The following is a 15,574-nucleotide window of genomic DNA, read 5'->3' as shown; positions in this document are numbered from 1 at the left end:
TATCACCTCCCTCCCATGGAATAATGCAGTTTTTTATATTATAGTCCTATAGATTTCAGACTAATTCTATATTTTCTCACTTGGATGCATATTTCTGATTGGGGGCGGGGCTACTTAGATTAATCGGTAGATAATTATATGCTCAAGAAGGAAGAACACTGTTTAATTCAAAAAAACATCAGATGATTCACACATGAGAATTACAAAGGGATTTTATATCCTTGTTCTATTGAAAACTCTGATGTAGTTCTGTGTATCTCCTTGGGGTTTTCAATATCTTTCTAAAACCAAAAACCGTCTTGAAGTCCAGAGTGACAAGATTGACTACTTTGATTCATTCAATATTTTTTTAATAACTCAATATTCAAACAATATTAATTTTGTTATGATCATTGGTTTAAGTCTTAGGAAATGAATAAATGTTTGAGTTTTAGTGCTGTGAACTCCTAAAAAATATTTTTCTTGAAGAGTATTATATGAGTAAAGAAAATGCAAAAATTAGAAAAATTCTAAAAAATCCCAATAAAACCCAAAAAAGCCCACTTACAGGTGGATTTTTTAAAAGATGTTTTTGGTGGTTTTTTGGGCTGGTTTTTTTAATGCCAACTTTGATTTTCGATTATATTAAACAATAAGATATCCTTCAAAACGTTTATTATTGCAGAGTTAATTAAAAGTCTAATGTACGATATTTTATACATTTTTTTCTAATTTGTGAACCACTGTATATTTTTCCATTTTGTTAAAACTTTTTATAACTGTGTACTGTATATATAGACATTCCACTGGACTCCAGAGTCTCGGGTTTACAATAAAGAATTCATATAAGGAAACAGAATCTGGTCTTTAGAAACATTTTATTACACTATTCCCCTTCCCTCCATTTATTCTGAATACCCCTCCTCGTCCTTCCCCTTCCCTCCATTTATTCTTAATACCCCTCCTCTTCCTTCCCCTTCCCTCCATTAATTCTGAATATCCCTCCCCTTCCTTCCCCTTCCCTCCATTTATTCTTAATACCCCTATCTTACTTTCTTGAAAATTATTTTATTGTCTACCTTCATGCCTATTTATTATTTATACCCTCCCTTCTCCACAGTTTTTCCATCAAGTTCAATCCATTTTTCAATCCTCCGCTTTTATTCTTCTCCTTTAGACAATCTACCCTGCATCCTTTAATCCCTACTCCCTGATCGATTGATTTATGGGAGAAAAATAAATATTTCTAGAAACTTGAAACAAGCTAACCTATTTCAACCCAATAATAGTAAATCGATTGATTTATGGGGGAAAAATTCCATTCTTTAAAAGTTTTTAGAAAACATCCTCGTGCTATATTTTTCACAGGACGTGAATGTTATTTATGTCGTAACAAATCATTGACATTTTGTCAACAAAATATTTCCAATTTTAGAAACCCGCCAAAATAAGTGAGTTTTATCCGGATAAAAATATTGAAAGTTTGACAAGAGTAAAGTTTAAAAAACCATTTTACTCAAATATTGGACTGTGATTAAACCTATACATTTTCATTTTACAAGCCCTAAATTTTGTGTGTGGTATTTCCCCTACAGGATTTGAGTCTTTGCCACAAACTTTTGTTAATCCCTATTTCTTTGCAACCTGACGGTGTTAATCTTTGTTTTTTCAAATTTAGCTTATTTGATTCAACATTATTCATAGTTTGGAATATCTATGGCCAATGACGTTAGATATAAGGATCAGAAAGTCAGATTAAGTGGCATAGACTCAATACCACAACCCCCCCTCTACCAGACCTCATGGTCCTTGTTACGATTTAGGAGCTAGGTCTCCTGCTTATGTTTGTCGCTATGGGAGTTCTTATATTCTCCAGTCTTGCCTACTTTGCTGAGAGAGATGAGAAAAATACAGAGGAAATAAGATTAATTAATACTCATTTTTTTTACTTTCAAATTATTGATAACAAAAATTTAAAAAATGTCATGTCCGATTTAAAACTGTGCTCTTTAAATCTCCTTTTTTATATCTCGGAAAATTGACTTTTTAAAGTGACTTACGGAATATGCTGCAGAAACGATTAAGAAAATGGTTAGAATTTCAGATAGAAAACTACGTTGGTATCCTCATTCTTTCGTAAAATTTTTTATGAATATTTTTAGATAGAGAATCATTTGCGATTACACCTATACAGTTCTTTCAAATATAACATCTTTTAATCATATATAAACGAATAATATTTAACAAAAAATGTCAGAACTTTTGGAAACCTTCTTAATTTTCCTATGGTTGAATGGTTTTATAATTGTTTAAATTATGATTTTAATCTACTTTATATCTATCCCTGAATTATGATTTTAATCTAGTTTATATCTATCCCTGACACGTTTTGGTGGGCTGCGATAACAATGACGACGGTTGGCTATGGAGATATGGTTCCCAAAACTTTCTTTGGAAAGTTTGTAGGAAAGGATTCAAAATTGTCTTCTGGTCAGAAACTAACTTTGTCGAAACTTTGAAGATGAAATCCAATTTTTGGAATCAAACTAAAATATTGAACCTACAAATTTTGTTTAAATATATTTTAATTTGTATCAAAAATTATTTTCTATTGGATAAAATTTACAATTTTACAATTTTACAATTTTGAGTTCAGGAATGATTTGTTGCATTTGTGGGGTTTTGGTGATAGCTCTTCCAATCCCCATTATTGTAAACAACTTCGCGGAGTTCTACAAAAACCAGATTAGAAAAGAGAAAGCTCTGCGACGACGTGCTACACTGGAGAAAGCGCGGCGACGTGAAAGTACTCTACCCATTGCAGGAATCTTAATTTATTTAAAAATCTAATTTTAACAATAAGATTTTAATTTAATTTTAAATGGCAGATTGAATCATTTTTGAATTACATATTTACAATTTACTTATTGAAGACTTTGTTTAAAACTGTGAATTCTGTTAGATCAAGCAATCTAAGGTTTAAATATCAAAGGTTTACATCATCATGTTGCTAAGATATAGATTTTTGCGTAATAACTTGGAACCTTTCGATCACTGCGCATTATCAAATTTTATTTTAATAGCTTGGCAATATTTTCAAGATAATTGAATTCCTTTTCAAGAATAACATAAAAAGTTTACAAAATGTGTTAAAGATGCTTTAATGATGATTCGACATAGTCATGTCAATTTTAAAATTCAGAAACAGTCCTTTAAATCTTAAATTTCAAATAAATATTTTGTAAAAAACCTGCAGGGCGAAGAAGCATGGATAGTGAGCAGTTCATCATGAAAAACTTTGCAGGAAAACTATAAAATTCTTTTTCTTTTTTTATCTAAAATAGATGATATGTAATTTAGATATTAGGGACATCCGACATTCTCAACATAAATTAATTGTCCTGATGGAAAACATTTTTTCCTTTCAACAATATTGTACGAGTATAATGCAGAATAATACATCTTTTTATCATAAAATTCTCTTAAAAATCTAAAATTTGTGTAAAAAAACTCAATTTAGTTTTGAAAACCCTGTCAGGGTAATAAAGAAAATTTGCAGACTCATTTATTAAGTTCGGACAAATATGATAGTTTATTTTATAATTTTATAACAGTAATATTGTTTTAATGTAATACACATTAATCTTTTAGTGGTTACAGGGGGGGGGAAGCAATTTAAAATTATTTTTCTTTTCCTTTTTCCGTCTTTTTCTTAAGGGAGGAGGAAAAAAACGAATTTAAAAAAAAAAATTATTGAGATTTTTTTTTGTGACTATAGGAGAGAGACGATCAACTATACGGACGGGTTCTCCTGGAGTATTCTCCGGGGTGGTAATACAGCAGGGTAAACCTTTACTATACTTGGAGGAGTAATATACAGATATTATATCCTACATCATTAGGTTTATTATCATTTATTATCATACATTGCAGCAATTAGTAAACACAGAGGGATATCAGAAAATTGCTGATTTTTATATTTTCAGAAAAATGTCCAAGAAAATTGGTAAAAGCATTTGGGTAGAAAACAAGGAGTTAATTATGCGTAGTTGAGAAACTGCAAGAATAGTCTGGTAGCAAATAAAACTTTATAGGGAGGGAGAGAGTGTTGGAGGGGGAAAAAAAGGGGGGGTAGAGGGAGGGGAAAGGGTAGGGGGTGATTGTCATAGAGGGACACAATGTTAATTCTGGAAACAATTAGTCGTTTTATTTTATTTCCTAACTTGCGGCATACTATAGGATATTACAGGATACTAACCCAGGATACTCCGGGATACCAACCCAGGATACTCCAGGATACTAACCTAGTATACTCCAGGATACTAACCCAGTATACTCCAGGATACTAACCCAGTATACTCCAGGATACTAACCCAGTATACTCCAGGATACTAACCCAGTATACTCCAGGATACTAACCCAGGATACTCCAGTATACTAACCCAGGATACTCCGGGATACTAACCCAGTTTATTCCAGGATACTAACCCAGGATACTAACCCAGGATACTCCAGGATACTAACCATGTAAACTCCAGGATACTAACCCAGGATACTCCAGTATACTAACCCAGGATACTCCGGGATACTAACCCAGTTTACTCCAGGATACTAACCCAGGATACTCCAGGATAATAACCATATAAACTCCAGGATACTAACCCAGTATTCTTCAGGATACTCCAGGATACTAACCCAGTATACTCCAGGATACCAACCCAGTATACTCCAGGATACTAACCCACTATACTCCAGGATACTAACCCAGTATACTCCAGGATACTCAAGGATATTACAGGATACTAACCGTGTAAACTCCAGGATACTAACCCAGTATACTCCAGGATACTAATCCAGTATACTCCAGGATACTCCAGGATACTACAGGATACTAACCCAGTAAACTCCAGGATACTAACCAAGTATACTCCAGGATACTCCAGGATACTAACACAGTTTACTTCAGGATATTCCAGGATACTACAGGATACTAACCCAGTAAACTCCAGGATACTAACCAAGTATACTCCAGGATACTCAAGGATACTAACCCAGTATACTCTAGGATACTACAGGATACTAACCCAGGATTGTTTTACTTTCAATGCCTATACTAAACAGTTTAAAAACTAAGGATGAGATGGCAACCAGAACCTGGAGAAACTAATCTTGAATACTAATCTGAATCTGGTATATCCTTTTCCTTGTCTTCCTCTCAGTATGTTAAAGTCCTTTAACCGGAGATAAAATAAAAACTTTATTGATTACTTCTGAGAAAATGTTTAGAAAGTGAGTTTTGAACAATTAGTTAAATGATAATTCTGAGAAATAATGAAGTTTCCTCTAATTTGAACTAGATAAAAATAATTAAATCTTCAGGAAGGAATTTACAATTCTAATTCTGCTCAGCTCCTTCTATCCATGATCTTAGGGATTTAAACTAATTTTTCATTCTCTTCATTCCAACATAGATTCCCCAGCAGTCCCCCCCCTTTATACCCACCTAACCCCTTCCCCTCCCTTGTTTCTCCCCCCACCAAATCCCCCCCCCATTAACTTTGTAATATCAAGTTTCTTAACTCTAGCTCAGTTTGAAACTTTCTCAAATATTTCTTTTTCTCTAAAGGAACTGAATACTCGCCTCAAACTATAGTTTTCTAATGCCAATATCTTTGCTACCTTATGGTGTAAATCTTTTATATTTCAAGCATACTACTAAGCTTAGAATATCAATATTCTACGTCATAAGGATTCAAAGATATGAAATTACAATATGAGTCAGTAATCAGTTCTTTTGCCAAACTTCTTGTCTTTAGTTGTTTATTATATTTCTTTAAGATTACATCATGACTGAATAGAATGTAGTGAGTTGTGTGTATATTTGTGTCCGTGGGTCATTGCGGTCAAATCAATACAATGATAAGGTTTCATAACGTTCTCATAGGCATAGTTATTTTTTACTTGTATACTTTAAAACTAAGAGACATATTTGTTTTTTTTTCTCGCCAGGATTTTGGAAATATCTACCCGGCTCCTAGAGCCAGGCCATAGATGGGTAATAATCAACAAATATAAGTTTAGCAAGATTGCTTAGTCACACTTTCAAAATAAATTTAACTCAAACTATTTCTTTAATTCTATTTGATAGGATTATTATATTTTTTATTTGATTATGAAATTTATTTTGAAAGTTATTCAATGATCTAGATTTAAAGCAAAGATTAGAACCCTCATAAACGTCTAGAAATCTAGTAAGCGTAGGATCTAGAAGTTCTAAAAACTCAGATATTAAATTTCTAGAATCCTAGATCTTATGTTGTATTTCTAGAAATCCATGAATAATAGAGAATATGTATATTGTTTACATATATAGAAATATACATAGAAGTCCCTCAGACCCTTTTTTGATCATCTACCCCTTTCATTCCTAAGTGGTGGCAAACATTTTAGATTTCAACAATTGAAATCGAATAAACCTTTTTATATCAAGGAAACTCTTTTTTTTGAAGGTGTTAACCTTTTATATTTCACACTTAGACTATTTTATCTACAGCTGTAGTCGTGTATATCAATACAATGAAGAAAAGTTGTCTGTTTTGTATTGATATAAACGCCGATCACTATATCTGAATTCATAATTTGAAATATCAAAGGTCTACGCACGACATAAGGATTATAATATTATTGTATGAGGAGAGTTATTAGTTTCTTTGAATTGTGAATTTTTTTGTTATGAAAATGTTGAAACCACTCGGGAATATTTTATTTGTCCCCTTATGTTTCGCATGATAATATTGAATTCTAGTAATCTATCTATCTATCTATATAGTTAACTATAGTGTTCCCCTAACTGTGTCCCTGACAGAAACCAATTAGTGACAGTTTCCTTTAGATGCTGCTGATCCTTGGAGGAACTTAGTAATAGTCAATAATACAGTGGTCTACACAAAATAATGGCGGGATATCAATCCTTATTGAATAGTGTTTAATTCTGAAATTGTTCTTCCTTGTTTCTGAAACAGAAATGCCTAAAACGCTTTTAAGAGAAACCAGAATTAAAAATTAAATCAAATCAAATTATACTGCAACTCTATAAATAGAAAAAAAGATATTTAAAATTACGTTTCTTTAATAGTTACTTTAATAATTTATCATATAAAACTAATACATAAGTTTGAAAACATTAAGAATAACATTCATGGTTTTATGGGTTTTTAAGAATCCACAAGAATAAGAAATATTTATTTTGAAATTATATGCTTAATGATTAATTAGTTGAATAATTTTTTTACATAAAGCAATATTTTACATCAACATTAGATAAAAACTATCGGTCAAATCATTTTGTTTAACAATGTTTCATCTAAAGTAATTAAAGCAATCTTAAAGAAAATGCAATTTTGATTTATATCTCAGATTCGTAAAGTATGCTATGCTATGCTATGTCTAATTTTGAGTTTGATCCATGGAAGAGTAACACTGCAAATTATCATTGTACAAACAATTTCCTTTTCCACTTTATTTGTTAGACCACTGTAGATTAAGTAGTAGATATATATACAGGGTGTCCCACGAAACATGACAATAGCAAGACGACTTGAAAGTCGTCTTTGATATTTGAATTTATTTGTGACATTTAGTCTTCTATCTACTTTAACTTGTATGATTCTTGAAACAATTATCACATAATTCTCCTAGCCCTGGCATTTCCAAAAAGTGGTCTGCGTTTTTTGTGCTTTCAATATTACCGGAGATATAAAGAGTTTGGTTCAGATTTCAATTTTGTTAAATAAAAGCAAAATTGTCGAAATCTGAACCAAATTGTTCATATCTCGGGCATAATTGAAAGCACAAAAAAGGCAGACCACATTTTGGAAATGGCAGGACTAGGGGAATTTTGTGATTATTATCTCTAGAAATTTACTTCTAAATTAGGTTGACAAATAAATGCAGCAAATTATATCAAAAATCAAGACGATATTCAAGTCGTCTTGCATACTGTCATGTTTCGTGGGACACCCTGTAGTATACATAGAGCTCTTCTTTTACAGGTTTTATAGGAAAACTTTACAGATAAATTCTACAACTAAAAACTGGCAACTTTTTTATTCCATAGAATAGAACTGTTCAAGTTGAAATTTCTTTTTCTTTAAAAGTTTTGAAATAAATTTTGTCAGTTTTAGAAGAACTATTTCCTCCTTATAGAGGCACTTTTAAGGCTGAGATGTGCATAGTGCATGTAATTGTATACTTTGAATATACTTGTTTTTATATTTGATTTAAGATTTATATTTGAAGATAAACCTTTATACAGTTAAACAAGAGGCCTTCTACTAAATATTAAATCAATATAAAATTTATAAAAGATTTTTAATGGGCTATAATTATATATCGTCCTTTAGGTTTTCCATATAGTCCCCATTACAGCCTAGAAAATATATACATATATATTCATCCGGTGACCAAAATATATACTTATATAGTAACCAGTATTTTTTTAATATCATATGACAGTACTTGATCTTTTTATATGAAGTCTGAACATGGAAAATTTTTACTAAAAAAAATTACAAAATTTTTTGGCAGCTAGTTTTTTGTTTGGACTAAAATGAAGCAAAATCAGAATGAGTTTGCAGTTGTACGTTTTACCGCATTGGAAGTACTTTTTTCCTAGAGTTGATGTTGCAAAATTTATTTTTCGTTCAGTTGTATTGGTTCAATACATTTATATATGGACATAAAAAAAGCCACTCAAACTTTAAGGTTTATGCCTAAATCTACATCTTATAAAACTTATGCTTCCTAATAATTGATTTAACACTCTATACTTATACAATAGAAATAAAGTTAAAAAAATACTTGTAAAAGCTATATAATTACATATTAGGGTCAATTGATGATTCAATGCATAGTTCATGTTTAGTGGCGTGCAGGGAGCTCCAATAAAAAAGATTAATAAGTGAAGATTTTTTTACTCATTCTTTAAAATCAATGCTTAACGAATTTGAGATTTTAAAAGATGCTTCGCTCGATCTTACGAAAAAACGATGCTCGACAATATTTGAAAAAAATGACTTATTTTCTGAAGAAGAAATGACTTTGTTGAAATATTTACTTATTCTCCATTTTTGTTTGAACACCCTGTAGAAAAACTCAAGTTAGAGCCCCCTCATATTTATGGGATAGCTTCAGAAGATATAAGATATTGTAGAATTTACTGAAGCCTATTCCATTCTTATTCTATAGAGAACTCAATGAGTACATATATGTTCATTTACAATGTACAAATTCAATGTACATGTAAATGTACATGTATACCATGGAACTAAAAAGAAAAAATCACGACCTAATATCTGTTCAACATTATAAGGACCTTACAAGAGGCTTCCTGATTATTTCTTAAACCTTATTTGCATTGTGAATATTTTTACATAATTTTGGTGGGTTTTCTAACTTTTAACATATTTTTTATTTTCTAGGACATAACATGTCTGTGCTGGGTTCCCAGGTTGATGTGGATATGGATGAATCAGTTCCTGATCCTGTTCCTAAACATCAGGGACATACGGGTACAGGTTGCTACAAGCTACACGACCATGAGTTCATCCGACCACGGGGTCGACCGGCTAGGAAAGGCGGGGGACCTCCTGTGCCCCCGGCAGGCGAGACATCGACCACTGCGCCGGCCAACCTGATGGATCTACCTGTATCCGAGATACTTATGGGTCAACCCTCGCCCGTGAATGCCACTAAAGCGCTGAAACACCTGAACTCCTCTGCTCAACGCACACCTGTAAGTACTATAAAGCATGTTGGCACAATGCATTCTTTATATTCATGTAATTAGTATTCTAGTGCTTGCAATGTTTATTATTAGTTTATGTTTAGTGAAACATCGTCTTTAAATAATCACAATTTTTAGACCCCCTCCCCCCCCCCTCGTGGAGATAGATAATGATTTGATGGATAAAACATCAAACTATTTTTGTCATTGTAAAATTTTTGTTTGCTTTATCAACATATGAATTATTGTGTATATTTACATGCAAGTATACAAAGACAGTTAAGATTCGATTAACAAATATGCTCTTTCGTTCCTGTAAATTCAAGCGCCCTATATTTTAAAATTTACACGCCCTTTCACAACGATGGAGATATCCATGTTTTACTTTCTAAAAATCAACATTTGCAATGTTTTGGTATAAAAATTATGATTTTTCGCCGAAATCTAATAAATGATCTGTGCAAACTTTCCAAAGGATGAAAACGTTTAAAAAAAACATTTACATAATTTACTAGATTTTCGGGGGGTTGCACCCATTCGCAGAACATCGTTCTCACATAAAAAGTGGTGTGGGTATGCTTTAGAAAAGAAATTGAGATAATGAAACAGTTTTATGATATTTTGATACCGCCATATACTCGAATTGTTTCTCTTGTCGCCTCTTCAAGAATGTGTCACTTTCCTCTCAAAACAAAATATTAAAAAACAATTGTCTATTAATACACGATACACACCATACGAAAGTAAATTGCGAAAATGTTTTTAATCCTCTTAATGAAGAGCTATTGACAAGAACGAATATGTTTTGTAAAATCAAAACTACAGGAGCCTATACGATGCCGTACCATGTACTCACAACAGGGTTAGTCACGTTAGAATCTTTTAAAAATCGTTCGTTAATATCAAAGAGAATAGAATATATATTAGAGGGGAATTTACTAGAAAAAAGTGTAAAACGGCCATTTTGTTGTACTGTTTCCATACTGCAGGTGTACTTCACATATTTGTGCTATGTAACCTTTTGGGCCCTGGAATATCATTTTATAGAAAATCTAAAATTAATATTAAAAGAAAACCAAATTATGAAATAGGCTGGTTTCATAATTGACCAATGATCATTTCATATAGACTCTATGCCTTTCACTTTACAAACGATGATTTTCCGTTATAACTATAAATCAAACGAGGTTTTTTATTCACCTAATTCAATCATTATAAAGTTTATTTAACAGCTTTAAAAAATTCGAAATTGAAATGGATAGTATATGGAAAATACTGTATTAGTGTACTCTACTGCAAATAATTTGTGAACATTTACATGATTTGTACACTTTGAACTCTCTTTCAGGCTGAAAGGGACTGACAAAATTCATACCGTGGGATTGTCTAAATTCCACTCTAATATATATATTCTATTCTTTTTGGGTAATATTGGCTAGCTCATCGAATTAACGTGACGGATATGGCCCATACGTTATTTTTCATTGTCTTCTAATCTTTGCTTTAAAGACTAACTTTAAAGAAGGGGTTGGGTTACCACATTTCTACTTTCTAAAGTCATTTATGAAATGCTTCCTCATTTCAATTATAAAGCTAAAATCAATTATATTTTTTCTTAAAACTTATTAATATAAATAGCACTTATGTTCTGATATTCAAACTGAAATTAATTTATAAAGAAAAGAATGATTGTTAGAAAGTCAAATGTTTAAAGAACCCAATTCTATACCAACCCTAATCCATATTTTTAAATTATTTATCAAATTAATAATTAAGTGCTCATATACGTTCCTTGTTTTTAATAATATTCTTCCACGCTCTTCCCTGCTTTAAATATTTATAAATCACAAGGTTTCATATCTTAATTATTACTTTCTATCCGAATTGAATCCATTTTGAGACCATTTCGATCCAATTTTAATCCCATATCTTTACATACTTAGGTCCCATTCCATCCCATCTGTATAGTTCACACCATTTTTTTGTAAATATTTGATAAACATTTCTTGGTTTTAAAGCAAGTATGAAATCGGTGATTTTGGTTTTAAATTTTTTAAACAAAGGTTTTAAAAGGCACTATTGGGGAAAAAATCATACCATTTAAATGATTTTACTTGAAATGACGTTGAAAATTCTTTTAAATAAATTTTACATATTTAGCATTTTTTTAATCCGCGAAAGTTGTGAATCATTATAGTTTCCATGGCAAACACCTAATAGGCCTTTAAGAATTGCTTCAGAGAATGGAACTTTTGTGTGAATATTGTTAATCTTGAACACTTGAACATTTAATCTCGATATCCAATGTGAGTACTTCTAAATTTGTGGATCAATGCTTGATCGCTAAATTAAACGTATCTTTGCAGGGTATGACCATAATTGGAAATCAATATGAGATTCAATCAATCCGTAGATCTGAAGAAGAGATGTTGATCAATGCTTGATCCCTCAATTAAAATCATCCCTGCAGGGTATGACCATGACATGGGATATCAATTAAGGATTAATTAAATTAATCCGTAGATTAGCATAAGATGGAAATCAATACTTGATCCCGAAATTCACAACACAAAACTTCTGACTTTAGAGCTGAAAACTTCTGTATGCGCTTAATCCCGATTTCTAAATCTATATATCTACTGTGAACACTTTTGATTTTTTTCTGGATCATCTCTTTTTTATATCTCTGTTGGATTCCGACCAATGAAAGTTCTCCTGGTGATCACGTGAAAAATTTCAAAATTTCTCGACCTTTAATTGGCTGATCGGTTTCTACAATCGACACTCTGATTGGTTGCATCGAAATCAAGGATTGATCTCGATATCCACAGTTATATTGTTTTCAGCATTAGTATTTACTCTTAAACAAACTAGAAATAGGGAGGAAAAGATTTCACTACTTTGAGCTGGATCTAAAAAATAAGAGAATTTTAACAATGATATTCTGTATTTAAATTCTTTTACATACTTTGACAGGGGCGGATACAGGTGTGCTAGATTTATTTCGGAACAAAAACATCCAGATTAAGGAACAAAAAATTTTTTACGATAAATATTTTTCCTGTTTTGCTCAAGGTTTTCTTTCTCTTAAGTGCTATTGAAGAGCTATTCTGAAATCTCAGGGGAGTGCGAAGATCCTGCCGCCCCTCCCCCCCCCCTGAATCCCCCCCTGTACTTTAAGACTTATATCATGCAATGAAGCTTTTAATATATGCACATAACTTCTTTTATAAATTGCATTTACAATATTAAAAGAGCTGAAGCCTTGGCATCTTTCTTATGAATACTTAGATAAATAGATAGAGTGTACGATAAATAGAACATCTTTCTTTATTTGATAACATGAGATTTAGATATTTTCCTTTGAATATTTGAAAAAGCTGTCCGAATTTTACCTTAATAAATACTGAAATTTAATTTCTGAAGTTTCTGGTTAAACCTTCCAATTCGAATAAGAAGTTTATTTTAAGTTTTAAATTACTTAATAGACTTTTAATAACATTTTCTTACTGTATAAGTGTTTATTTGTATTTAGAAATCTGTATTAATTCCTTAACATTCTTTAGAAAGGAAAAAAAAGCGATAGAAAAGTTAAACCGGGGGGGGGGGGGTAAATCCTGAAATCCAAATCGTCCATACTACGCATTTTCAAAAAAATTGCTCGGTAATTTCCAATATTAGGCAAGAATTAATGTAATTAAAAGATTTTATCAAGATTTTAATGAGAAATCTTTGCCAGGGACTTTCAAAACATCGAGGTAGAATACATTGAAGCCTAATATTGAACCCTGTAACACCCCATTATGCCGACTCCGTTGTAGGTTTATGAATCGATCACAGCCAACACAAAACTATTTACAATGAAGTACATCCTCTCTGTATAGACATATTATATCTCTCACTCAAAGTTTGTCGAACATGTATAGGATCGAACATGTATAGGATCGAACATATATAGGATCGAACATGTATAGGATCGAACAAAAAAGTATGATTTATCAAATACGAAAAACCATCATTTAAGGTGTGAGAATTGATGCCAAAGTTTAGACTCACTGACTATTAATCTGGGACCCAATTTAATAAATTGGAGAGGTCGCTTAATTGCCTTCAGCCGGTTTAAATCATGGATCACCGATTCTACTAATTACCAAAATTCCCATAAATCTTTAACCTAGAATCGGGGATTCAAGATTTGAACCGGTGTTTATAGGTTGTTCAACTCATTAAATCCGGTCCGATGACCCCCCTAATTTAGTTTGAGTTGACGGGTTGGATCTATTTGGTTTATTTAGGAGACCCCAAGTATATCTCCAATGAGAATTTATGTACGGCAGCTGATGGGGTCCGTTCCTAGTTTTCAACCCGGCAATAATAATCTTAATCTCCCGTCAGATATTCCTTTCAACCCGCAGATAGATGAGGTTGGATCAAAGGTGCACACATGCAGATGCATCCGCCATTTTGTTAAGGGACTGTTCATCGGTTTTAGTTAGGCGTTATCAATTTGCGTGAAAAGACTGTCAATTCTTTTTTTAATGTCGGAAACGATTAGAATTAAACCTTTCTTCAACTATTAGAGTGGAGTTGTAAATAAAAAGTATTGTACAGCCTTTACTAAGATTTCTGTACCATATTTTAGGAAGAAAATGGCTTAGATTTTTATGTAAAATACTTGGAGAAGACTTAGCCAAGACCAACATGATGAACAGTCACTTTTTGTTTGATTATTTTTTTTAGTTCTTGGAATATAAAACTACATTTATTTTATCACAAATACCTGGCTGGGACAGGGCGTCTTATAGCACAATTTTTTTTCAAGACAATTGGGAGGGAGGGGGGGGGGGAATTTTATTTTCGTTGCATTAAATTATGTAAAGCTGATTTTAAAAAAAGATTCTTAAAAATACGATGGTTTAGGAGAGTTTTGATACTTGGGAAGACGACCTAAGATTGCCAAAATTGACAGACAACGCTTCTTTTGAATTTGATGCGCTTGTTGATTTATCGTCCAAGGTAGAACTGCGAGATACACAAGGTGGCAACCAGTAAAGGGACTGTACGCGAAATTTCGAGTGATTCTCCGTGCAAAAGAAAGACTGCGCTATTAACAACCATACTCTTTAAACCTTTGAGACTGATTATTTTATGCGACTTCTAGAAAGTAAATAAGGATAAGTCGGGCATCCTTGACCAGTCAAAGTTTAAAGAGTAATGTTGTGAATTGAACACGCCAACTAAGGCCTATGGCCCCTTTAACTGTGTTTTATCTCAAAATACTTCGCTTTCAGCACGCTTTTTTATTAAACTCGATAGCATGCAGGTTGATCTAAAAATCAAGGACAAACTCAAACTAAATTAATACTTAATGACGGAAGTAATTGATTGAAATATAATAAAAAAGAAATTATTGTAAAAATGAATAGATAAAGAAACATCGATTAGATTGTAGCTGTACAGTACACTGTAATCACCCCCAGCACTGTAAAAATAGTTTATTTCTTGCCAAAACTAGTTTGCGAGAACGCTATAGGTGTTGCATGCACAAATCTTTAGGTAGTTTTTTATCTTCATCAAATTTAACATATATTCAAACAACTTTTTTTTCTTTAGTAAAAATTTTTTTTTACGAAAAATGTACGAATTGATTTAACCCTAAAGTTCTGTGTGCATGACATCTTTTTCTTCCAACATATTAGATTTTTGACTAAGATTGAAAACAGTATAAACTGGAGATCTTGATGCCCCCTAGCGACACACTTTTGAAATATTTAAACTCCTTGGCAAGAAATAAGAGTCACAGCACTCAGC

At 32.0% G+C, this 15,574-nt stretch overlaps 1 protein-coding gene across 4 annotated transcripts in view; it reads left to right on the top strand.

The window, feature by feature from the left end:
- The window catches only part of LOC111709660 (potassium voltage-gated channel subfamily B member 1), a 72,230-nt gene that overhangs the window by 40,605 nt on the left and 16,051 nt on the right, over positions 1–15,574 (top strand). The window contains exons 5-7 of one of the 4 annotated variants that reach the window (XM_023483444.1): positions 9,459–9,772; positions 14,059–14,187; positions 14,684–14,779. In XM_023483444.1, the coding sequence (XP_023339212.1) occupies positions 9,459–9,772; positions 14,059–14,187; positions 14,684–14,779 (539 nt within the window). Of the gene's footprint in view, positions 1–9,458; positions 9,773–14,058; positions 14,200–14,683; positions 14,780–15,574 lie in introns of all 4 variants that reach the window. The other 3 variants (XM_023483443.1, XM_023483445.1, XM_023483446.1) reach the window with 3 other exon arrangements.

This window comes from Eurytemora carolleeae, unplaced genomic scaffold, assembly GCF_000591075.1.
Source record: "Eurytemora carolleeae unplaced genomic scaffold, Eaff_2.0 scaffold662, whole genome shotgun sequence".
In the NCBI taxonomy this organism is placed as follows: Eukaryota; Metazoa; Arthropoda; class Copepoda; order Calanoida; family Temoridae; genus Eurytemora; species Eurytemora carolleeae.
This window is presented reverse-complemented; position numbering and strand designations above follow the sequence as displayed.